The sequence below is a fragment of the Monocercomonoides exilis genome, assembly GCF_001643675.1.
Source record: "Monocercomonoides exilis strain PA203 chromosome Unknown scaffold13-1861174, whole genome shotgun sequence".
Classification (NCBI taxonomy): Eukaryota; Preaxostyla; order Oxymonadida; family Polymastigidae; genus Monocercomonoides; species Monocercomonoides exilis.
The window spans coordinates 1,378,041-1,402,480 of NW_027150558.1; the positions used below are offsets into that span (position 1 = coordinate 1,378,041).

At 38.1% G+C, this 24,440-nt stretch overlaps 6 protein-coding genes across 6 annotated transcripts; 4 read left to right on the forward strand and 2 right to left on the reverse strand.

The window, feature by feature from the left end:
• Positions 1-592: 592 nt before the first annotated feature.
• On the forward strand, positions 593-832 carry MONOS_9880 (uncharacterized protein; the record flags this gene model as incomplete). The annotated part of the gene is made up of 1 exon (XM_067880420.1): positions 593-832. One exon carries the CDS (start codon positions 593-595, stop codon positions 830-832), a length of 240 nt encoding a protein of 79 aa, XP_067730895.1.
• Positions 833-2,045: 1,213 nt separating this feature from the next.
• Positions 2,046-3,719, reverse strand: MONOS_9879 (uncharacterized protein; the record flags this gene model as incomplete). The annotated part of the gene is made up of 1 exon (XM_067880418.1): positions 2,046-3,719. The coding sequence occupies one exon, from the start codon at positions 3,717-3,719 to the stop codon at positions 2,046-2,048; it is 1,674 nt and encodes a 557-aa protein (XP_067730896.1).
• Positions 3,720-6,595: 2,876 nt separating this feature from the next.
• On the forward strand, positions 6,596-7,759 carry MONOS_9878 (uncharacterized protein; the record flags this gene model as incomplete). The annotated part of the gene is made up of 1 exon (XM_067880417.1): positions 6,596-7,759. One exon carries the CDS (start codon positions 6,596-6,598, stop codon positions 7,757-7,759), a length of 1,164 nt encoding a protein of 387 aa, XP_067730897.1.
• A 224-nt stretch (positions 7,760-7,983) lies between these two features.
• MONOS_9877 (uncharacterized protein) lies at positions 7,984-9,854 on the forward strand (the record flags this gene model as incomplete). Its single annotated transcript, XM_067880416.1, has 2 exons — positions 7,984-8,425; positions 8,473-9,854. 2 exons carry the CDS (start codon positions 7,984-7,986, stop codon positions 9,852-9,854), a joined length of 1,824 nt encoding a protein of 607 aa, XP_067730898.1.
• Positions 9,855-10,157: 303 nt separating this feature from the next.
• Positions 10,158-11,321, forward strand: MONOS_9876 (uncharacterized protein; the record flags this gene model as incomplete). Its single annotated transcript, XM_067880415.1, has 2 exons — positions 10,158-10,435; positions 10,496-11,321. The coding sequence occupies 2 exons, from the start codon at positions 10,158-10,160 to the stop codon at positions 11,319-11,321; spliced, it is 1,104 nt and encodes a 367-aa protein (XP_067730899.1).
• Positions 11,322-14,581: 3,260 nt separating this feature from the next.
• MONOS_9875 (uncharacterized protein) lies at positions 14,582-21,934 on the reverse strand (the record flags this gene model as incomplete). Its single annotated transcript, XM_067880414.1, has 1 exon — positions 14,582-21,934. One exon carries the CDS (start codon positions 21,932-21,934, stop codon positions 14,582-14,584), a length of 7,353 nt encoding a protein of 2,450 aa, XP_067730900.1.
• Between the last annotated feature and the right edge of the window lie 2,506 nt (positions 21,935-24,440).

Below are 24,440 nucleotides of genomic sequence, written 5' to 3' on the forward strand. Positions count from 1 at the left end.
AATATATTTTTTTAAAAGTAATTTTAATTTTCAAAATTTTGTTCTAAATGCATACGATCAAAAAATTTTGAATTGTTTTTTAAAATGTATGATGATATAAAACATTCAACAATATTCAATTAATAAAAGCAATCAAAAATAAGGTTGCAACTTGCCACAAAATATTACTGATCATTTCACAATGTTTAATAATTCTTTTTTGTGACATTTTTCTATCTACTCTTCACATTTATAATCAAACAGGAAAAAAAAAACAAAAACTTTATCCAATTGAATGAAGAAAAGTTATTGAATGAACAACATTTCACTGAAAAGGTTTCCAATGCTGGATTGCACATGTCAATATCTCCTCCACTTGTCACTTTATCAGTTGTTGATTATGATGTTGCAGTTGTTTTTGAGTAATTCCATTTGCACCAATAAAATGAATTCCCACCATCAACGCATTTATCTGTTGGACACAACGATCTCGTATCATCTTTATCACTTTCAAGCTCATTTGCATTCCTCTTCTCTTCCTTCTTCTCCAACTTTTCCCTTCCTTCCCCTCCTTCTCCCCAAGCTAGCCACATACGCTGCATAGTTCAAAAGGATGCTCCGCGGCCCAAACACATCTTTCGTAGCTTACACAGTGCTGCTCGCAAATACACCTGTATTGCCCAATCTGCTCTTCCAGAGAATCGCACGAGAGATTGACACAGTCACAAGCGGTGGCGGCGAAAAGGAAGAAATAGATGAAGGAGAAGAAGAAGAAGAAGAAGAAGAAGAAGAAGAAGAAGAGGGAGAGGAACAAGACGATCTGTTTGAAGATAGAGGAATCTGCTGGATCTAAAAAGAGTCAGATATTCCATCTCTAGCTGCTGAAATAGAAGCATCTGTCTTGTCAAGAACAGCCAATGAGCAGTTCGTGCAATCAGAGCGAGGGTGAAGACAGCAGAAAGCTACACTCCACTGTTGTGGTCTTTCTGTTAACTCCAGAGAAATTCCACCGACACTCTTGATGATTGGTCCCTTTTTGGCATAAGTGTATTTGAGGTACATTCCCAATACTTCGTTATTCTTTAAAATATTGTGATAAATAAAAAGTTTATATAATAATAAAACATTTGTATGGACTAGAATTTTGAAATTCTTTTTGATTCTTGAGAAAAATCTTTTTTTAAAAAATCACCCATAAATCTGAGTAATTTTCAAAAAAATAAATTAAATAAGATAATTTTGAAATATAAAGTGGATAAAAGGTTATTTATTATTATATTGTCCTAATTTAATAATATAATTTTGTGAAATAAAACATTTAAAAAAAAAAATAAATAAATAAATTTGATCTATCCCACAATTATATTTTCAATATCCAAAAAATTAGAATTTGCTTTCTTTTATCATGCGTTGAACCCTCGCTTTCGAACATAAAACATTTTGAAAGTATGGATATAATTTTAAAGGATGTAGCGAATGATTATAATTATTTCATTCGATCTTTGTTGAATGAAGTTGTGATGATTAAATTAAGGATAAATATTTTAGATGAAGAAAATATCGTAATATGTTATGTATAATATTGATCTTTCTTAGTTATATTGCAATAAATATATTATTTCATTCTTTTCACTTAGTGAACTTTACGTTTTCGTTTTTTCTTTTCATATATTGTTTCATAATTCGTTCGTTTCATTTTTCAAATACAACGAAAAATAATGTTAACACACTATTGGTGTTAAAAAACACGCAACGATTATTACTTGCTTATTTTTGAAGGTGTTATAAAATTTTAATTTATTGATTATTAAAATCAATCAGCAAAACTCTCATAAAAAATAACATGAAGAAGAAAAACAAATATTAGTTAAACAGTTTTGCAATTGATGAGAAAACTAAACTATTAATTGCTGTTTGCTATTGAATATAATAAAAGTTCTACAACAATTGAATTTCTTCAAACAAAGAAAGTGATTCATCCGTGACGTTTCCACACATCTTTTCCATCACCTCAATCAGCTTCTCTCCCTCAATCCCTTCCGTCAGCGGACGCACCCCATCCCTCATCATCTCCTGCGCTTCATCCGCATCACACCACTCAAGGGCACTTCCACTGTTGTCATTTCATGCAGAATCAGTCCAAGTGAAAAAACAACTGCCTTTTCAATTCCCTCTTCTTCATCTCCCGCTTCAGGCGCCTTCCATCGCTTCATTTCCTCTTTCTGTTTTTCATCAGCCAGTTTTTCTGTCAATAGGTATATTTCATTTTCATTTCCTTCCTCAACAAAGATTGTATATGGACACAGCTGACTCCCCATCATTTCCACCCTTTCGTCTCCAACTGAAATCAAATGCTCAAACAGCTCTGCCACTGCCAAAATCACTTCCTTCCCATCAACAACATCCATCGCTCTTGTTCCCAGTGTGAAATTACCTTGCACTGAATGAATCACCGAATGCAATGTTTTGATGTTCTTTTTCTCCTTTTCTCGAAATGGCTTCTTGGCTGATATCACATTGAGTGAATGTGATTGTGGCACTCCAGAAGCAGAAGCATTCTCAGAAAATGGCAATGGAGATTCCAAATCTGGAACATCATTTTCATTCAGAATTTCATCGTTGCTCATCGAAGGAGGATCTGGAAGATCTTCTTCATCGTTGTCAATCAGAAGTGGAATTTGGCTCGTCATCCCTTCCAGCAATGTGGATGGCATTTCACTCATCTCAAAGCTTCCTCCATTGTTTTCCTTTCTTCTCCTTTCAAGCTTCCCCATTATCTCCTCATTTTCCAATCTCTCTTTCTCAACTTTCTTTTCGGCTTCCCTCAGTTTCTTTCGCAAAAGCACAACAACTGCAACAAATATTAGCATGGATATCACAAACAGCACACCCACCACAACAATAACGATCAAATTCCATGTTGATTTCTCTTCTTTTCCTCCTTCCACAATCCTTTCATCTCCATTCACATTGGACTTACTTCTGTTTTTCAGTTTCTGTGGAGGAGTTGATGCAAATTGTTTTCCAAACAGAATCATCACTGATACCTCTGTTTCATTTGCAATCGTTGAAATATTTTCTGATGGGATTGTTCCAATCACTTCATCTTCAGATACAAAACTGTTTTCATCAAACTGATATGTCTCAACCAACTCCACATCCCCTGTTTTGAATATCAATCTGAATGACAAATCACAAGGAAGAAGAAGTGTTCCCTTGAATTTTATTGAAACATTGTTTCCGTTTTCAATGAGAGATGCCTCTTCGAGCTTTGGGATGAAGAAAGGCGATAACCTTTCTCCTGCTATTCCACCAAGGGTGCATCCATCATTCAGAATCCAAAGAGATGAATTGGACATCAACCCATCTCCTCCTTTCAAACTGGAAATGGTCAGTGAGGCAGAATCAGAGCAAATGATGTTTCGACGAAGAGAGGGATATTTCTGAACAAAAGGATTGTTGTTTTCAAATCTTCCATCATTAACAGTCATTTCCCCTCCACTCATTGTTATTCCACCATCTGGCGAATTAGATATTGTGGTATCTTTCATCAAAATAGAACTCTTCACAATATCCACAAGAGATCCTGACCATCTGCACATCTCTTCTTCCACATTCGAATTCTTTTCATTTCTTTCCTTTGAACTCCCATCAAAAATGCAACTGTCCATTTTCACATCTGTGCAATCCTCTAATTTTATCAATTTCCCTTTTGCGATCTTTGAACTGACTCCGCACATTGTGCAATTTGTCAACTGTATCGTCTTTTTCGGAGACAGGCAAGATATCAATGATTCTTCATTTCCTTCAACTGTGATATTTTCTGTATTGAAATCCTTGATTGTCAATTGTCCACATTCATTGATATCTATCAGAGAAGTTTTAACTGTTGAATTGATAATCGTTAATGAATCAATAACTGATGGAAGTGGTGATGAAAAAGAAAATGCAGATAGACTCATGCTCATTTTCTTCAGATTCACCTCTTCTTCTATCACGTTCTCATCTATTTCGAGTATTTGACTAATCAGCTCTGAAGTCAAGTGAATCAGCCCATGATCAATAGAATAACATGGAAAATCGTTTGTTCCACACTGTTTTTCGTTTGATCCACTCACACTTCTCACAATGATTATGTCACTCTGATGAATGGTCACAAATCCAATAAGATCTGTGTTTATTGGATGCTGGTATTCATCTCTCCCATTTATTGCATTAATTCGTGAATAACGATTCTCTCGAAGATCAAATTGGAATTGACTTTCATTGATTTGAGATGTGATGTAATAACATTCAACGAAAATATCATTTCCACCTTTTGCTACGTTTGCTCTGAATTTTAAACCAACAGATGTAAATATGAATTTCCCTCTATCTATTGTTCAACATAAGTTGTTCTAACTTCAACGCTGATGCTGTCGTCATAATAAATGCCCCGCCATCAATATTTTTCTGATTATAGAAGAAAATGGAAGATATTCCATGTTAAAATTCAAAAACGAGAAAATGAATTGTTATTTATTGTATTGTTTCAAGTATATACATAACAAACGATTCTGTGTACAGGCTTAACCCACTGCAACGTAAATAAATATATGTTGTACCAATAATATCATTTTCATCATCACAACTTCATTCAACAAAGATCGAATGAAATAATTATAATCATTCGCTACATCCTTTAAAATTATATCCATACTTTCAAAATGTTTTATGTTCGAAAGCGAGGGTTCAACGCATGATAAAAGAAAGCAAATTCTAATTTTTTGGATATTGAAAATATAATTGTGGGATAGATCAAATTTATTTATTTATTTTTTTTTTTAAATGTTTTATTTCACAAAATTATATTATTAAATTAGGACAATATAATAATAAATAACCTTTTATCCACTTTATATTTCAAAATTATCTTATTTAATTTATTTTTTTGAAAATTACTCAGATTTATGGGTGATTTTTTAAAAAAAGATTTTTCTCAAGAATCAAAAAGAATTTCAAAATTCTAGTCCATACAAATGTTTTATTATTAAATAAACTTTTTATTTGGGTGATTATTTTTGATATCATAACTTTTTTCGGGATGTTGATTTTTCAAAGATTGTTTTTCTTTGGGAAGAAATTTCCCATTCAAGTGCTTTAATAATCGCAACTGTCTCAAAAGCAAATGCATGATCTGATGTACAAATAAAGAGGTCTTCAATATGCCTGTTCACTTTTCGGCGTTCATTTGGGGGAAAATACGGACTTTCAAGCTTTTTTTGCCCAAGGCATTGAAAAATTGCTTCGCTCTTAACATTTCTAAACTTTCTCAGATTTCAAAATAAATTTGATTTTCATATCTGAAAACATGCATCGTCGAAATCAAAACATGAAGTTTCCCAAAATTTCACGAATGTCAATAAATGGACCCACTTTTATTGAGTTTTTTGATAAGAAAAAGTCAATGAACAGTGCATAATTTTTCAATGAAAATGCTTAATAAAAAATATTTTGACCCATTTGTTGACAATTAGAAGAAATATTCGAACCAATAATTAAGAAAGGAAAATATGATTTCAAAAATAATCACACATTTATCACAATGTTTTAAAGAATAACGAAGTATTGGGAATGTACCTCAAATACACTTATACACCCTTTTTGATTTATTTCCGATCAATTCATTCCCTGTTGTCTTGCACGGAGCAGACTTACTCATTCCACACAAGTTGTTTGTGCCACTTCTCCTTATCCCAACATTCCAATCCTTCATCCCTTCCTTCAGCCATCCCTTCTTTTGAGTATGTTGATAACAATAATAATAATAGCACACTATTGTATCATTGCTATTTATTGCATATGATTCGTAGAACGGATTGTTCGATGAAAAGAGATTGTAATTGTCTTTTATAAATATGTCATGGACATATAGAGTTAGAGTGGTATTGCATCTACAATCATGAAAGAAGAAAAAATAACAATAAGCGTTTTCACTTGGTGCTGTTTGTTGGTTTGGATTGAAACGCAATCCTCCGCCATATGGCACTGCCAAACACGAAATAAATTGAGTGCCTTTCATTTTGAATTCACTTGGAATATTGGGACAACGCAGACCTCCACCATTATCATTCACAACAGAGCTCGAAGTGAAGAAACACTCAAACACTCGTGCTCTCCATTTTGCATTTTTCTGTTCCAAAGTTGATTTTCACATCAGAAATTTCACAAAGGAAGCGCCTTTTCGTTATCCACTTTGCATGTTTGTTTTCAACTCAATTCTGTGAATCGATTCTTTAAATAATCCAAAGATTAAATGGACTTTTTTTCGTTTTAGAAATGCTTCTTTTTTCATTGAGAAAAACCCTTCAAATATCGCATATCATCTGCTTTCCACATTTTCATTAATAACATCTTTTTAATTCGTAATATTTCATGTCATTCAATTCAATCTTTAATTCTTTGGTGCAAATTTTCAGATTATCATTATTTAACTTGAGACCATAACTGCAAAACAAAATTTCGCAGATTCGAACTTCGTTAAGAAAAAAAAGAGTATAAATTATAAAAATCGGTTGTTTCAGATCAAACTTCGCTAATATTCACATTTTCCTGAACAACATTTTCCGCAGTTGAAATGGAACAAGAACCTGTTAGACTTTCAAGCAGAGACGGCGAGGGAATGGATTTTGATCTTGCACATAGACTTTCAAGAGTGGAAAATATGATAAAAGAAATTGCGAGAAGCCAAACATGGCCGAGCCGCTCGGGAGCTACGGGAATGTTGTCAATGAAAAAGGAAAAGAGAGAACGACAGAGGAAGATATCCCAGTCGAGATCGAGCGAGTCGGAGTCGGAATCAGATTTTGCAGATATGATCACGAAGAAGAAACACAGACAGCCATTGAGGGGCCGTCGCATGCTTAGTCAAATGAAGAAATTGAAAGACAAAAAGGAGAGCGACTGGGATTCGGAAGAGCAAGAAGTTCAGCAGGAGAAAGGAGGAAGTGAAGACTTTACCAGAATCTTTCCTAGGGAGTGGTTGACACCCCGAAGACAGGCGAGCGAGTTGAGGAAGTTCATTGAGTTTTGTAAGGCTGGATCGTTAAGAATGAATGATGATATACTGAATACATTTATTCCAGATAACGAGAAGGAGTTTTTTTCAGGACACACAGACACAAGCTGGAAAACGCTAGCAAGGACAGCTATTACAACAAAAGGGAGAAGAGACTCACCAGAAGCGATCCGAGCAATCGAACTCCTCCAGCCTGCTCTAGAATCGGGCTTCGAAGCAGCGAAAGCGATCGCCGCACTCACGGTGAAGGAATTGGAGAAAGCGCACCTCATGGAAGAGGAGAAGGAACGACTGAGAGGATTGTTTTGCGCCTATGCGCTTATTGCCGACTGTATCAGCAGAATTAACCTACAAAAGGTTATACCCCAATCGGGTTGGGAAAACGCGAAAGGCTTTTTAGAAGGAGGAATGTCCAAGGAGGTGTCAGAGAACCTGAAGAAGCTGGTAGAGAGCACCAACTTTTTTCAAGCAGAGGGAGAAGCAACAGGATATGGTGCATCTACCGACTCCACAACAGGTTACTGGCCTGCAACGGCCAGAAGTGGACCCCCGAGAAGATTCAGTTCGGGAAGGAGCACACAGGGATTCGTATACAGACAGCTCCAGAGTAGGGGATACGGAAGGAGCTTCACAGATTTTAGGGGAAAGAAGATAACACCCCAGTTCCAAGCACAGTTCGTCCCAACCATTGCTGGGAGGCCAGTCCCTATCACTGGACCATAACCTCCAGCTTCCCCAAGATCTCAAGGAGGGACAGCTGTGGAATCTACAATTGGAGCTAACAAATGGTCGCAGGAGTAGAGAGGCAAAGAGGAGAGAGAGTAGAGAGAGATAAGAGAGCCGCGCTTTGCCGCAAGACTGAGAGAAGAGTGAGAGAGTCAAATTCCAGCGAAATGACTACACGGTAAGAAATCGCAGCTCATTGCGAGATGAAATTAAAGACGGAAATGCCGAAACAGTGCAAGAATATCAGAGAGGTGGTGAATTTGTTAGATCAAGAGAAGAAAACCCTTCAGGAAACCACACGGGATCGTGTGACGGAGATATCGATAGAAGATGTGCGACACGAGACAACGAGAACAGAAGGAGACTCCGCATATCCCCGAGTGACGAGACAGACGAGCGAGAGGAGGAACGAGAAGATAGTTTGGAGAGCTTCTGGGATTGTTATCGGGTCCCCAATTGGGAGCGCCCTGGAGGAGAGCTCGAAGACAGTTACTGCAGATATTCTCGAAGGAGAAGAGGATACACAGATACAGTTTGGCCACAGGACGCCAGAAGTGAAGAGGAGCATAGCGAGTGGACCACCGAAGGAGCCACTTCCTGGGAGACTAGTGAACAGATTGAATGAGTGGAAGAAGATTTGGGGAGACAAACGAGTGAGCCGTGGTTTAAGAGCTCGATGGAAAAGCCTCCAGTCTCCAATCTTTCTCAAGGAGAGAAAACACAGACAAGAGTTTCGGGGGACGACAGAGATGACGAACAATTATTTATCCCTCTTGGAGGAGGAGTTGAAGGATTGAGTGGTGAAGCCCATACAGAATTCGGAGGTGAAGTGGTTCAACCCGACATTCATGGTGATAAAGAAAAACGGAAAGTGGAGGAAGATCCTGGATTGCAGAGCTCTAAACGAGGAAGTGCAGGGAAAACACTTCAAAATGGATTTCCAGGAAACAGTGGTGGAACTCCTGGAGGAGAAAGACTGGATGACCACTTTGGATATATCGAGTGCATACCAGCATGTAAAGGTGGACGAGCAATTCAGTCCCTATCTGTGCTTCAGCTTTCAAAGTCAATGCTATTCTTACGTAATGATGCAATTTGGAGCAAAGTACGCGCCCAGAGTATTCGCGAAGATAATGAGACGAGCAGCCTCGTTCATCAAAGAACAGTGGAAAGTGAAGCTAGTAATATATCTGGACGACATTCTCCTCATGCATCCAGACAGGAATGCATTGAGATTGATCTCACAGGAGGTGGCCCAGTTCCTGAGAGATCTGGGCTGGATACTGTCGGAGGAGAAGCTGAAATTGGAACCCACAATGAGTGGGGAGTTTTTGGGATGGCTGTGGAATTCAGAGAAGATGGAAGTGACGCTCCAAGAGAGGAAGAGAGTGTTGCTCCTGGAGGATGTGCGAACCTGGATAACATATGCAAAGAGAAGGAAGAGACAAAAGACGAGAGACTTCGCAGCACTTATCTGGAGGCTGAACTTTGTGAGGCTGCAACACCCACCAGCGAGCTTGTGGATGACGCGCATGCAATGGCCCGCAGGGGCTGGAACGGAACTGTTATAGTCAACCCAATGCTGTTTGGGGAATTAACATTTTGGAAGAAGATCCTGCAAGAGAACAGACCAAGGAGCCTGAGGGGAAGAGCAAGGCCAGCAGAGTTAATAACAGACGAGTCAGAGCTGGGATGGGGTGCAGCGCTGACAATATCGACAGAGAGCAGAGAGGAGAAGATTTATGTTCACGGAAGTTGGACCCTCCAGGAGAGCACGCTTGCAATCAACGAGAAGGAGTCCAGAGCAGTATTGAGGACTCTAGAAAGGAAAGGAGCATGGCTGCAACAACAGAAGATAGACCATATTCGTCTGAAGACAGACGACATGTCGACAAGATGGACGATTCAGAAGAAAAGAGGAGCGCCATCGCTCATTCCAACACTGAGAGCATCAGAGAAGAAATTGATCAGCCTGGACATGACGATACAGACGGAACATCTCCCTGGAGAACAGAACACGGAGGCAGATGCACTCAGCCGGATGGCGAGAAAGTGGCAGAGATATTGCAAATTATCGCACCTAGAACACTAGATATAATTTCAGAACAGATAGCGCTGGTGCCCTGCGGAAGTACTTGGAGGCTATTCTCTCTGAGAGGGAGACAGAGAGAGAAACGTAAGGAAGAAAAGAAGTGTTGATCCATCCGTTCCTGAGAAACATTGGACGGGTGCTGAAAGAGAAAATGAACGAATCTCAGAGGGAACTGACGATTCTGATTCTGCCAGCCTGGCGGGGGCAGACCTGGACCCCGCTACTGCAGCCAGGGCATTCGACAAAGACCCTAGTGACCTTTCAGGAGTGCATGATACCAGGAGCGAAGATGAGAAGGGAAGGATGGAAACCACCCCCAGGAGAGGTAATAAGCGTTTTACTGGAGAGGAAAATATTCCAGGAAGTGAACTCTTTTTAGCATGGGGAGAATACGTTGGAGCGAAGGACATAGCAGCAGCAATTCAGAAAAATCAGAAGAGTGAAAGAGATACGTGGAAAGCGCTGCGAAGATTTAAGCAGTTTCTTGATAGAGAGAGCATGGACGACACCGACCCCCTCACATCCAGAGATGACAAGTGGATTATGGTAGAGTTCCCTGAAACACTCTCGAATACGAACATGTCTTGTGAATTGATTCATCAGACAGAACAGTAAGTTCTCGATTCTATTAATCTGTTTAGAGAGACGAAAGTTGATGTAAAGGATATGGAGATATTTCAAAAGATTTATGTGGAAGAGAAGCCAAGAAGGGGCAAGCGATATAAATCAATGTGGGACTTGACAATCATCATGAAATGGGCGGAAACCACCTGCGACGCAAAGGATATACGAACACCACAAAGGACATCTTTCGTCCTCACCATGATATTTGGAGCTTTAAGACCAGCAGAACTGGAGAGAATGAGAAGTGAAACAACGATATTGAAAGATAATTCTATTCAGACACAAGTACAAGCAAAAACATCCTGTGGAGAGACAGTGAAGGTTATTATTAATAAACATCCTAACCCACGTATTGAAGCTGTTGCAGCGCTCCAACGTTGGATGGATTATGCAAAGATAACTTTTAAAGACGAGCATGTGTGGTATGATATTAGTGAGAGTCAACCTGCAAATTTGCAGAGGATTAAGGAAGAGTTAACAGCAATTCTGAGAGAGAACGGAATACCCGAAACTTTTACGGTGTACACGACAAGACACGACGTGATAACATACTTAGCAAGACAACAAGATGCAGATTGGAAAGCAATCAATGCATATGCGAGATGGGTGCCGGGTTCGAGAGTGGCCCAGGAATATTATACCGTGTTACCCGTACAAGACACAAATTGGATACTGGAGACTATCGGCGGCCCAGTACCCCTGGCAGGGAAGGGAGACAAGTCGGAGAAGGATAGCGTAAGAAAGGATATTATCAACGAGAATACAGAATCTGAAACAAAGGAATATACAGAAGAAGGCGCACAACTGGGGGAGAAGTGGAGATGGGCAAGAGAAAAAGATTGAAGAGACGAGTGCCAATTCGAGAGAGGAGGTCGCAGCATGAGAACGATATAACACAACCCCCCAAAGGTGATGAGACATCCTCCATAATTCTCCGTAGCATTATGGAGCTGACGGAGGGCAGACAGACTGCCTCACAGAAAAAGTGTGAAGCTGATCGGAGGAAACGTGGAGAGAGAAGCATAGCACAGATTGTCAGGAACGCGGAAACGTCGAAGACCCGATCAGGAACACCCCAAAAACGTTCCAAGAATAGGAGGGAGTAGAGAAAAGGGCCGCACCTTCATCCGCAGTCCTTCTGTTCAACCGCCGCACGATATTGTGCAAGGCAGGAGTGTTTAAGATCAGAGGTGAAAAAAGAGTGAGGGATTTCAGAACTCATTATCGAGGAGCAAACCTGCTCCTAGCGTTCATAGATTCACTTTATTGCGAATTGATAGAACGCAGTGAGACAGGATTTGCTTCGAAATAATACGAATGCAGATGGAGAGACGATAAGCGGCTGGGTGCGAAAAAAAGAAACATGCAAGTGAGAAGATGACGAGAAAAAAGGGGCGAGACATCCAAGGGAAGAAAGAAGAATCAACCGCCCGAGGTCACAAGGTTGCACCCACAACGTGGATAAAGAAATATGGAATGAATTGAAAGTTTTTTGAATAATCCTTCTCCTTGATTTGTTAATGAACGATTTGCAAAGAGAAGAGTCAGACTAGCCCACGCTGCGTGTGGCGAGCGGATTAGCTCTGCTGGATCAGCAGAAGAGCGGGAGGCAGAGCATATTACACGCAGTTTTCTTTTCCACGCCTTGCGGAAGCTAGAGTGGTTTTTCTTTCTGCTCCGTTTTGAGCTTTCGCCTCACCGGATCCCTGCACTGCCTGCAGGAAACAGCTCCGAGGGGAAAAGTCCCCTTCCCTCTGGTCTTCGTCCCCATGGCAAAAGGTGAAGTCTGTGGTGAAGTGAAGCAGAAAATGTGTAATTTTTTTTTGTATTAATTAATGTTATTGTTTTGTATTTTTATCTCGCCATTTTTTCCACGTCATTTTGGGAGGGCGAAGTTTTCTCTCAAACCACCCATTGTTAAAGATCAAAACTCACTATCTCGGAGAAAAATCTATATCTCTGTGTTCTATCAAAACAACAAGTTCAAAGAAAAAGATAAAAAGGCTGCTATCACAGTATTTGAGTGAGTTTTGAAAAAAAAAGGATTCATTTCACAAAAGGTTTGGTCTTGACAATAATTTGTTTTCACTAATTGATTGCTTGATAGCTGAACGGGAAATTTTGTGACAATCGTTTGTTTTCCTTTTTTGTTGAAAAAAATACAAATGGAAGTTCGAATTTTCTTCATTGTCGTTTGAATGGTTGGGATGTTTATGCGCTTCACTTTGTTGATTTGAATATTCTTTTCAACAGGATTATCTCGTTGGGAGTGAAGAGAGATTTGTAATTACAAGTGTTTATGGAAAAAACAAACAGACTCGATGAAGAAGTGAGTGAGTCAGAAAGAGAAACATTGGAGGAGGAAAAGGAGTGGAAATGGTAATTGTTAAGAAAAGAAAAAAAAGTTGAAAAGATTGAAAAAAATAGGAAGATGAAGATGGAGGATGTAATTGAACGAAGGAAGTGTGGTGTTTGAAAGGTGATATGAGAGAAAGAGAAATAAGTGAATGAATGAAAAGGCTGCTTTGTGGAGTGATAATCAAAATTGATCATTTATTTGTTCAAGGTGAACGATTGAAAGCATCATTTGTCAAACAATTGTTCAATTTTTGGATAAAGACAGTAAAGAAACAAGCTTGAACGAAAATGCGATTTGGATGATGATGTTGACTTTGATGAAATCGAAGAAGGGAGCAAAAAATGATGCGAATGAAAATGAGAGGTAAAGATTGTTTAAAAATGAAAAATGCTATTGAATTTTTCAATTTGTTTCTTTGAATAAACAACTATTGTCAAGGAGGATACATTTAAGTGACAATTTATTCTTAACGCATATGGGATTTATCTTTTCTTTAATTCCGCATCTCTCACAAAAGGAAGAAATGAAATGAAATCATGGATTTCAAGAATGTGACAAAAACGATAAAATCAAGAATTGCTTTGAAAGATGATCATTATCACACTGCCTTTGGTGAGTTGCATTCTCATATATGACTGAACATTCTTTTTTGAAAGAAGTTTGGGTTGATCAAATTGAAAATTATAATATGGTTTTCGCTCGTTGAAAATGAAGGAGATGATAAATGTCACTCTTTATTTTTTTTTTTCCATTCTGTGATGAACTGTTTTTCTTGCTGAAGAAATGAAGACAAAGTTTCAACTCTTTCAAAGAAAGAAAGAAATATTTGAAGCAAATGAAACAAAATCTGTATAAAAAAACATGTTCAAACTTTTTCACAGCCAGATGTCAATGAATGAGTATTTTTTTAAATTCAAAATATCATTTTGATCGATTTTGTTCGAAATAAAATTTCTGAGAGTTTATTCCACCAATTCAATTTTTCATGAGTTTCAAATAAGTTATAAAGTTCTCATCATTTTCAACATGAAGAATTAAAAGCGGTAATTTTTGCTTCAAATTTTTTATCATTTTCTAAATTAAAGTTTCACTCTTCCAATATTTCAATGAATATAGAGTTTTTATTCTGAATATTTCTAAATTAAAACGAGATTTTCACCTTTCTTCTCCTGTGAATGAAAAACACAAAAAAAGAAAATTCAAATGTGTTGAAATCTTCACATATATAATTATAACGGAATGAATTCAAAAGAAAATAAAAATTGAAGTGGCTTTGGATAAATCAAAAAGGTGTTAGATTGAATTTTGTGATGTTTGAGTTACATGAATACAAAAGTTGTGAATATACAGAAGAGGAGTTACAAGTTTATCGACAACAAATGGCCGCCGGAAAAAAAGTTGAGAAAAAGATGGAAAAAAGCTCTTTTTCAAGTTATTTCAAAAGCAATTGAAAAACAAAATAAAAGTCTCATGGAATAATTGTCAAAAAAAACAAAGATTGATTTTTGGATTATGTTTTGGATAATCATCCAAATCAGGTTTTCAGTGAAGCAATGATCCAATTGCAAATTCACTTCATGAAGAACAAAAAAAAAACAAGATTGAAGAGGAATATCTGCTTCCTTTCCAATCTGGGTTTCACTCTTTATTCTTGACTGGACATACAGTTTTTTTCCAACAGCAAATGGTTTTCTCTGTTTGAAACATACAACATGAATTTTTGTGTGATCATTTTTCAACTAATTCAGTTGGGAGTGTTTTGGCTGCTGATAAACGTTATTTCTGAAGAATCCAAAGATTCAGATTGCTCCTCTTTTGATTTTTCCTGAGATCCTTCTTGGTAGGTGACTGCATCAGACACTGTGAGAATCACAGCTCCAGCTGGGAATTTCTGGATGAATTCTCGTTTCAGATCACTCAGTGTTGGCCTTGCACTCTGTTTCTCACTCACCATCAATTTTATTAACTCACAAAAAGAAGAGCCACCAACTGCGGTCATATCTGTCCTCTCACCATTCACTATCTTCTGCCCAGCCACATCTGCCTCATAATCACCAAACGGGATCTGGAGTGTCAGGCACTCCCACAGCATCATCCCGATCGAGAACACCACCGACTTCTTTGTTGCCCCCATGTTCTTGTTGATCAGCAGCTCTGGCGCCTTCCACCTCAAACACTCTTTTTTGAAGCTATCTTCATCCTCAAATGCTGATGAGGGAAGGGAGTCACTTTCATCATCATCATCACTGACAGATGTCACAACAGTTGATGATGAGATCGATGATGAATCAGAGTCATCTGATAAAAGGTCCGAATGCATGACGATGCAGATCACCATGTGTTCTGAGAAGAGCACAATATGCGGACTCAAATTGGCAAGTGATTGGAGTGGATTTTCCATCCCATCGAAAGAGTGGAGAGCGAGATTTGCCACCCAGAACAGGATTTGGGCAGCTGTTTGCTCTCTTTGCTGAAGACTACTAATTTCCATCTCTTTCTTCTCATTTCTTCCGTGAAGCAGCATGAAAAGCGAATCTCTCAAGTCAACAATAAGTTTTTCATGAGGCGATGAACAGGCCATCGCATCCACTAGATTCGACATCGATGAGGTGGTTGGGCACAGATTCTCCGATCGAACAAATGTTGAATCTGAATCAGTTGTTGAAGTGGATGAAATAGATGAAATTGAAGGAGATGGTGTTCTCTTCCTTATCTCTTCTTCTTCCTCCTCAACTTTCTCCAATGCCCATTCTGGGATCTTGTCTGAATCTCTCCCCAGAATATATTCAGTTGAGCCACTCTCAGCCAGCAAATGCTCAGATGACTCTGAATGAACCATCTCCTTTCCATTCATTCTCTTCTTGATCCTCTCTTCATTATTCTTCTCTGCCTCCCCCTCTGCTCTCCTCCACTGCTCCTCGGGCGACATCTCCATCGTCACCATTTCAATCAGTTTTGGATCTTTTCTCACTGTATCATTCACAATCTCTCTCAGCTCTTTGTTCTCATTCTTTGCCTTTCTCCATCTTACTGCAAGAATAACAGAAACAATAAGAACAATCAAAAACAGAACAACAAGGATGATAACAATGAGCAACCAATAAGATTTTCTTTCTTTTCCTCCTTCGGAAATCCTTTCATCTCCATTCACATTGGACTCACTTCTGTTTTTCAGTATCTGCGGAGAAGTCGCAACCAATTGTTTTCCAAACAGAATCATCACAGATACCTCTGTTTCATTTGCAATCGTTGAAATATTTTCTGATGGAACTGTTCCAATCACTTCATCTTCAGATACAAAACTGTTTTCATCAAACTGATATGTCTCAACCAACTCCACATCCCCTGTTTTGAATATCAATCTGAATGACAAATCACAAGGAAGATGAAGAGACCCCTTGAATTTCACAACAATGTTGCTGTCATTTTCAATGAGAGAGGCCTCTTCGAGTTTTGGAATGAAGAAAGATGATGATCCTTCAGCCGCTATCCCTCCAAGGGTGCATCCATCATTCAGAATCCAAAGCGAAGAATTGGGCATCACTCCATCTCCTCCTTTCAAACTCATCACATTCAATGCTCCAGAATCTGAGCAAATTATGTTTCGACGAAGTGATGGATATCCTTCAATCGATGGATTGTTGTTCATTAACTCTCCTTTCTCAATCATCACATTTCCTCCACTCATTGTTATTCCACCTTCTGGTGAATTCGATATTGTTGTGTCTTTCATCATCAGTGAAGAATTCGCTGAATGAACAAGTGATCCACTCCATTTGCAAATTTCTTCAAAAGAATTAATTCTGTCGCTTTCCCTTTCTTTCTCAAGAACTCCAACGAATCGACACAACTCCAAAAAAACATTAGTTGAATTGCTCATCTGGATTACGCTCCCTTTGTCAGACAATGAAATACAATTCGTGCAAGTGCAGTTTGAAAGTGTTATTTGAGCAGAAGTTGAAGAAACAGAGAGAACAGAAGATCCTCCTGAATTCCTTGAACAGTTGTTGAATAAGGAGATTGTTATTGAAACAGATCCTGAATTCGAACCATGAATTGCAATGATGCAGCCCTCAGATAGCTCCACTTCATCAGCCACAACCCAATTAAATGCAACTTCTTTGCACTGCCCAATCTCAAATACATTTGATGTTGATTCAATCTGTTCCAGTCGGAAATTTGTGATGTTAATCTCATCTCCATTTAGTAGAAAAGCTGACTTCTTGAACGAAAGGAGTGACACTGAGCAGTTGTCAACATGAAGAATTCCATTTGCAATGCTCAGAAAAGTTGAGTTGAGAGCAACAGATGGAATGCTGTTTGACTCTCCAGCAGAAGAGAAATCAACAATTGAAAGAGAAAGCTGTCCATTTGCTTCATGAATGATAGAACTTCCAGAATAACAAAATGACTGCCCAAAGTTGAATTTCAATCTCTCAAACCGAACATTCTCTGAGGTTGTGATAAGACTTCCCTCGTCTGTTATTGTTGAGCTCAGATGAACTGAAGCTACTGAGGGAGATTGAAGTGAGCGGATGATCACATCCTTCGCTTCGCATTCTCCATTAATGATCGTCTCCTTTGAGACTAGCAGTTGAGAATATGATGAAGGAATGATGTGTTGCACTCCAACATCCATTGACTGACATGGCGCACTGAACTCTCCGCATTGCTTGCTGTCTGTGTGATTGTCTGCAACAGAAGACACAAATATCGTCTCACTCTGGTATCTCATAACCCTCAGCAGAAGATCTTCTTCATCCAGAAAGGAATCTGTTGTGCAGCCCCATATTGCCAGCTCCTTCACAAAAGGTGCTCTGAAATCCAGCAAGAATTGCTCTTCAACAATCTGATTTTCGATTGAGTGGCATCTCACATACATATCTCTCCCTCTGAATGCAGAGTTGTCTTTGAATGTGATATTTGAGAGAACAAAATTCAGAGGCTGCTCAACTGTCGAGATGCATTCCAGAAACAGCCACCCGCCTCTTCCTGTGGTTGAGCAGAAACACTCAGAAATCGTGCAAAATGAGCAATCAAATCTTCCTCCCTCATTCAACACACAAAACATCACTCCTCCTTTTCCGCACCTCGTTCCACCACATTTCTTCATCGTTGTGTTTCTTATCACCATTTTCAAAGGCTCATCATCATTGTCATTTTGGATGACTGGAATATCATTGGTTGTGTTTTGAGTGACTTCTTCGAATGAGCTCCACTCGATAACAACATCTTGCTCCACTTCATTTTTTTCTCTCCTTGAACTCTTTGAAATGCTCAATCCGCTTGCTCCATCCAGCTCAACATTCTTCATCGTCAAGTTTTTAATGTTCAAAATCGTTGAAGATAACACAGAAATAACATCCTTTGAAAAAGATAGTAATTGCATTGTCACAAATTCCAATTGAACTGTTCCACCATCTGCCTTGATCAGCCTGTAGTTAATTATTTCTTCTCCGCTTTCTTCCATTTTAGTGAATGAGCAGTCTTTCAGAGTCAACAAGCCTTCGCTTGAATCAACATGCATCAAAACGTTCATACGATTTTCAAATGATGTTGGGATCGCAAAGTCAATTAGTTCGAAATTGGTAATTCCCTGAATCTTCATTACAGCTTCATCTGTTCCTTCAAGTGATGAATAACATTCCAAAGAGCATTTATTTGTATCATCCGATTTTATTGAAATTCCACTGAGATCAACACTCTTCTGAAGAATTCCTTTTCCAATGATGGTTATATTCTTTTCATTTCCTCCTGGCAATCGATCCAATGAATAACCAATTGAAAGACAAGGATAATCTGAAAGTCCACAAATGCACACATCTTTTCCATCACCTCCAATAAATATCTCTGAGCCAAATGTTCTCCAGAAATAGACCAATGGAATGGCATTCGTTGTGTCACTCCCATCAAAGCCTCTCATGGAATTCAAGGAAATATTATCCAGATTCTCTGATACAAATGGAAGTGAGGTGTTTGTGATGCTCTTTGTCAAGTTGAATGCTTCAACGAAAAGATCATTTCCATATTTTGCAATATTTGGTTTTTCTAAATCAAAAACAGGTGATGAGATCACAAATGAAGAATAGTCATCAATCAGCTTCAGTGCCATCCCTCCACCAAAGCCAGTCTTCCCTTCTTCTCCAATTGGTGCTGAGCATTCTGTGAATGTGCATGAAATGACATTCATTTGAATGCTCCCTTTCAACTGAGCATTGATAGCCCCTCCTCTGCTTTCATCATCCAGCACAGAGCATTCATCAAAAATGCATTTTTCAATATTTATTTCACCATTTGAATTTTCATCGTTGCCATTATCAATGCTCACACAGCCTCCACTTCCAGCTGCTCTTTCTATTTCTGAAAAAGTGCAGTTCGTCATGTTCAACCATTTTATGCTCATTGACCCTGTACTTGTACTGCTTCCAGACAACGAGATCAATGGACTTCCACTCAAGTCAATCGATGAAGCAGAGAATTTGTCGATTATCAGGATCCCTGATTCAACTGATAAGAATAGAAACGCCAATTCAGATAAAGGATTTTGAAGAGAAAGAGAACAATGAGACAAAGACAGTTGTGAAGATGATGAAATAAAAGTGGAATGCGATGAGAGAGAAGGAGGAAGAGAAAAGATGAGCTTTGATAATTCTGTTTCTATACTTGCTGTTATCATCGTTGAATTGGAAATTGAATTTGAATCAAAGACTGTCCAGCCACTTTGATTATCATTTCCTCTGATTTCATGCTTTTGTCCAGCAAAGGTCAATTCATCGCTCATCTGAATCATTCCACTCACAACAACTTTCTTTGTTCCTGTCAACCGTGTGAGCGAATGTTTTATTGTCAAACAAGGGAATTGGGCTATTCCGCAATGCGTATGATCAGATGCCTCAGAATTGCTCACAAAGATTTCTTCTGGGGTGGGAAGGAGATAGATGCACAGAGGAATGGTCACACTCGTATTTCCATTGTCATATCCTCTCACTTTGTCAAATGAATCCAAAGAAGCTGTCACACACAAGATCTTTTTTGATTTTGCAGTCATTTCCAAATTGGGTGAAATGACAAAGATATCATTCCCCCATTTGGCTGTGTTTGTTCCGAATGAAGAAGAAATCAGGAAATTTGGATTTTCCTTTATCAGTCGAAGAAGGATTCCTCCCCCAAGACCATTGGAAGTTGAGCAATGGCACTCATCAAACGCCCCGCCTTCAACTTTCACTTCATTCGCTTCTCCTGCACACAGCATCATCGATCCTCCATTTTCCGAACATGTGCTTCCACATCCTTCAAAGATGCAAGAATCCAGATCGATGTTTGCCTTATCGTTGGAAAACGACATCACTGCTGCTCCGCTGGTTGTTCTTTCAATCCCATCAAAGGTGCATTCTGATAGTGTCAATGAAATCTCATTTGTTGAAGAAAGCGAAATCAATGAATTTGTTGAAATTGTCTTTGCCCAATTCACATTTTCCATCTGCAACATCCCACTCTGAACATTAATAAGCTCAGTGGTGAACACTGTTTCTGATGATTGTCCACTTCCAGCAGATATGTTCAGTCTGCTCACATGCATCTCTCCTGCTCCTGTAATCTCAAACAGCCTTGACCCACGGTTATTCTGATGAACCGAGTCATGCACAAGGATAATATCTCTGACTGTCAATGTTCCCACTGATACAGAAAAAAGAGACAATCCAGATGCTTCAAATTCTATTTGAACTGTTGAACTCAAATCACTTTGGCCATATATTGTGAAAGTGTTAATTCCACAATCCACTTTCTTAGTTTCTGTGATCGTTCCTGTAAGTATCTCAATATCTGTGACAATATCAGGAATAAGCTGAGTCAAGCAATGCCTGATAGTTCCACAAGGATGAATTTCATTCAACCCACATGCATATGTATCAATTGCATTAGGTTGCGTTTCGGTGGATGAAACAAATCTCATTATTCCAAAATTGTTTCGAAGCCATTCACTTTTATCAACAATTTTTGTATAATCTGTACTGACTCTATTTGTTGTATTCCTTGTTGAATAGCAGGTTGAATCAATGTTGTTTGATGTCGAATTATAAAGAACAACATCATGACCTCCTTTCACACATGAATTATTGTGAAAAAAGCAAAAATAAAACAATGTTCCATTATTGTTACTATTAATAAAAATACCAACAGCACCTCCTCCATTCATTGAATTGCAATTACAGAACAGACAATTTGAAATGACAACTTTGTCCGTTGGATTCCAATGTTCAACAGCACCTCCCGTGGATGAGGTTGAAAGATTTGCTTTGCACGAAACAAACAAAGAATTAATAACACATTCTTTCTGTCTTTGAGTTTTTGTTGGACAAAGAACAATTGCCCCTCCATCGTCGCCTGATGAGCAACTTTGAAAGAAGCAATCATCAACCAATGATTGCACATACACATACTCTGTCATAACTCCTCCACCTCCGGTAAATGTGGTTCCTGCTGCTGAACATTGGACGAACATCGAATGGAGCACATTGCATTCAGCGATTTTCAATGCATATATTCCTCCACCTCTTGTGGATGAAGCATTGCATCGAGTAAATGACGAATTTTCAACTCGAAGGATGGTTTTTTCATTGTCATGCACATAAAGAGCACCTCCTTGTGGGGATGTGCAATCAATCCATTCGCATAATGAAAATGATTGACTTGCTGTTGAATTAATTTGTCCTTTTCTCTTCAGAGCATTTGCTTCTCTTTTTCCGTTGCATATTGATGTGTTTTTGCAAACAAATTTCTCTGAAGAAAAGGATCCACTTGAAATACCACCTTCAAATACATTAACAGAAGAATGAATGAGGCAGTTCTCTATTGAACTCGAGTAACATGAATGGGATATTTGGTAATCACTGTGATTGTCCAATTTCACTGACATATTCCTGAAGGCACAATGATCAATCTGCTCTCTTTTGCTCTTTCCAGACAGCAGGAAATAGTCTGATGATGAAACAGCCAGATCTGCAACGATGGAATTTCTCAAAATAACAGAATTTGAATCATCAGATGAAAATATGAGGCTGGAAGGGCAAAGATTCTTTTGGGGGATCAAACTCATATTTGTGAAACAGATTGACCCATTTTGCAAAAGAAACGGAGATTCCGATTTTTGGTGGGAAATGCAGGAATCCATTGTTAGAGTTGAATTGTCTGTTATTAGCACACATGTTGAAGAAGAATGTTCAATTGCCACATTTTTCAGTCCAACTGTAGAATTGTGCAATCCCAAAATAGTGTTTTTCACTGTAGAAAGTCCTGACTGGAATCTTTTCACTTCCGACAATGCATTCCGCTCAGATAAGTAATTAACATCAGCCTCTGACAGATGTTGTGCATCATTAGAATAACCTGAACCCAAATAAAGAGAATTATTGAAAAAATAACAGTTCAAAAGAATACCTTTGTTTTGAAGTGTGGCACTTCCAGAGACATCTTGTGCTTCAAATGTCTTCCCAAGAATCAAGCATGCACAAAGGAGCAAAAGCATTCTCATGCGGAATGAAAGTCAATTTTGAGTTGAAAATTTTTATTTTTTTCCGGATGATCAAATCGAAATAAATAATGGTTTTAAACACAACGGAAAATTGAAAAAATCTTTCTTTCAGCAAATCATTTTGTGTGCTTTTGAAATACATCTGGGGCGCATCCAAAGCATGTGGCTTTCTTTGGTTTTTGTCAGGCATGAATCGGTATTTGCTGATGCACATGAAATTCTTTCACTTCAAAAAATAAAATAAAATAAAAGGATAAAATTGAATGAAAGATTGAAAAAAACCTTTTCAAAAAGAAATTGCTGTCCAGCAAAGTTATAAAAAGGCGAAAATCTCTCATCAAAAAAAATGATATTAAAATCACCAGTTGAATGTGTTTTTTCTAATTGTCAAATGAATCCTTTCCAATTGCTCAAAAATGATGAGTCTTTCTTCATCCACCTTCTCTTTCTTCCACTTGTCTGCTGCTCAACTGCTCTCCCTTCACAGCTTTCCTCCAACTTTCACATCATTTCATCGATCAATTCCTCTTCTTCTCTTCCCTCTTCTTCTGCTTCTTTGCTCCAAACATCCAAACAACCTCTTCTGCTTTATTCGTCCCCTGCTTTCTTGCTCCTTCTCAATTTTGCATATTTATCCAATTGATGCAAACAACAAATGTTTGTTATTCAAAAATACTCATCTGCTTTTTTTTTCAAAGAAAAGATGCCTTTCAAGAAATCTTTTATTCCAATTAAAAACTACATGCAATGTGAACCTTCTTTAAAAAATTAAGGAAAGAAAGAAATTCCAAAAGATTGCAAACAAACATATAAAAGAATAAAATGTGTTGTAATTAAAACTCAAAAATATATTTTCCAAAATAAAAAATAAAAATAAAAAATAATTTCTTTCATTTCTCATATTTCACATTTCTTCAAATTTTAATCATTCAAAAAAAAATCAATATTAATCTGCAAACAAGAACAAACACAATTTGCCCTTCTTTGCCAGCTAAACATTCTCATTGCAAAATACCAATAACCCCATCCGCCTCTTCGTCCTTCCCAATCTCTTGTTCTTCGCTTTCCGTTCTGCATTGGTCCTGCTTCCATCTCTTTCTTCTTCTCATCAACATCATCCTTTCACTTTCTTTTCAATTTTCTTCTTTTTCTTCTTCTTCTTTTCTCTCTTCCTTGTGCTCCAATGATGTTATCTTTTCTTCCCAAGCAATTCCCATCAATACAAATTCTCGCCAAAGCCAGCGCTTTTCTGATATAATTGTGTGCATTTCAATTAATAATTGGTGCATCTTCAAAATATCTCGTGCTAAAATATCTAAAAATAGATGATGGATAATGAGAAAACCAATTGAATGGAATTTGCAAATAAACGATTTAAACCTCACAATGAATGTCACTTGGTTGATGTTCAAGTGATGTTCAAAATATTGCTTTTCAATGTTAAAATGCAACCAATGCATTCTCGACAAACCCGATAAAGTTGCAATGAAAATGGAAACATATTCAAAGAAGAATGCAAATCGGAATGGAATGGAATGTGGATTTGGAAATTTGATGAAATCAATGAAATCTTTTTGGCTTCACTTGGAAAGGCAAATGAAACACATTGACTATTGAAGAAAATGTTGGTGAAAATATGATGGAGTACGCAAAGGAATATTCTGTTGTTGAGCACGGTGTTTGTGGTGTTTTGTCAAAGGAATCAACATCTGCTTCGCTGTTGACAGTAGTTTTGCTCTGACTGTTCAAAAGGGGAATGCTGGCGGACTCTTCTTTTATGTGTTGCCTTTCTAATGAATTTTTTGTTTGATCTGGCTGTTGAACTGCACTGTCAAAATGAGGATTTGATAATGATCCTTCAGTTGAACAAGCCCTCGCTTTCAATTCTTTTGTTTCTGCATCTTCATCGCAAAAAAGAATGGAGTAGTTCTGGTCTTTTCTTTTTCGATGCTGCTCTCACAATAAGGTTTTATTTGGATTTTACAGTTATCAGAACATTTTTAATGGTTCGAAATAATGGTTATTTTTTATATTTTTTTTCAAACTTTGTTATCTAATTATTGCCAAGAAC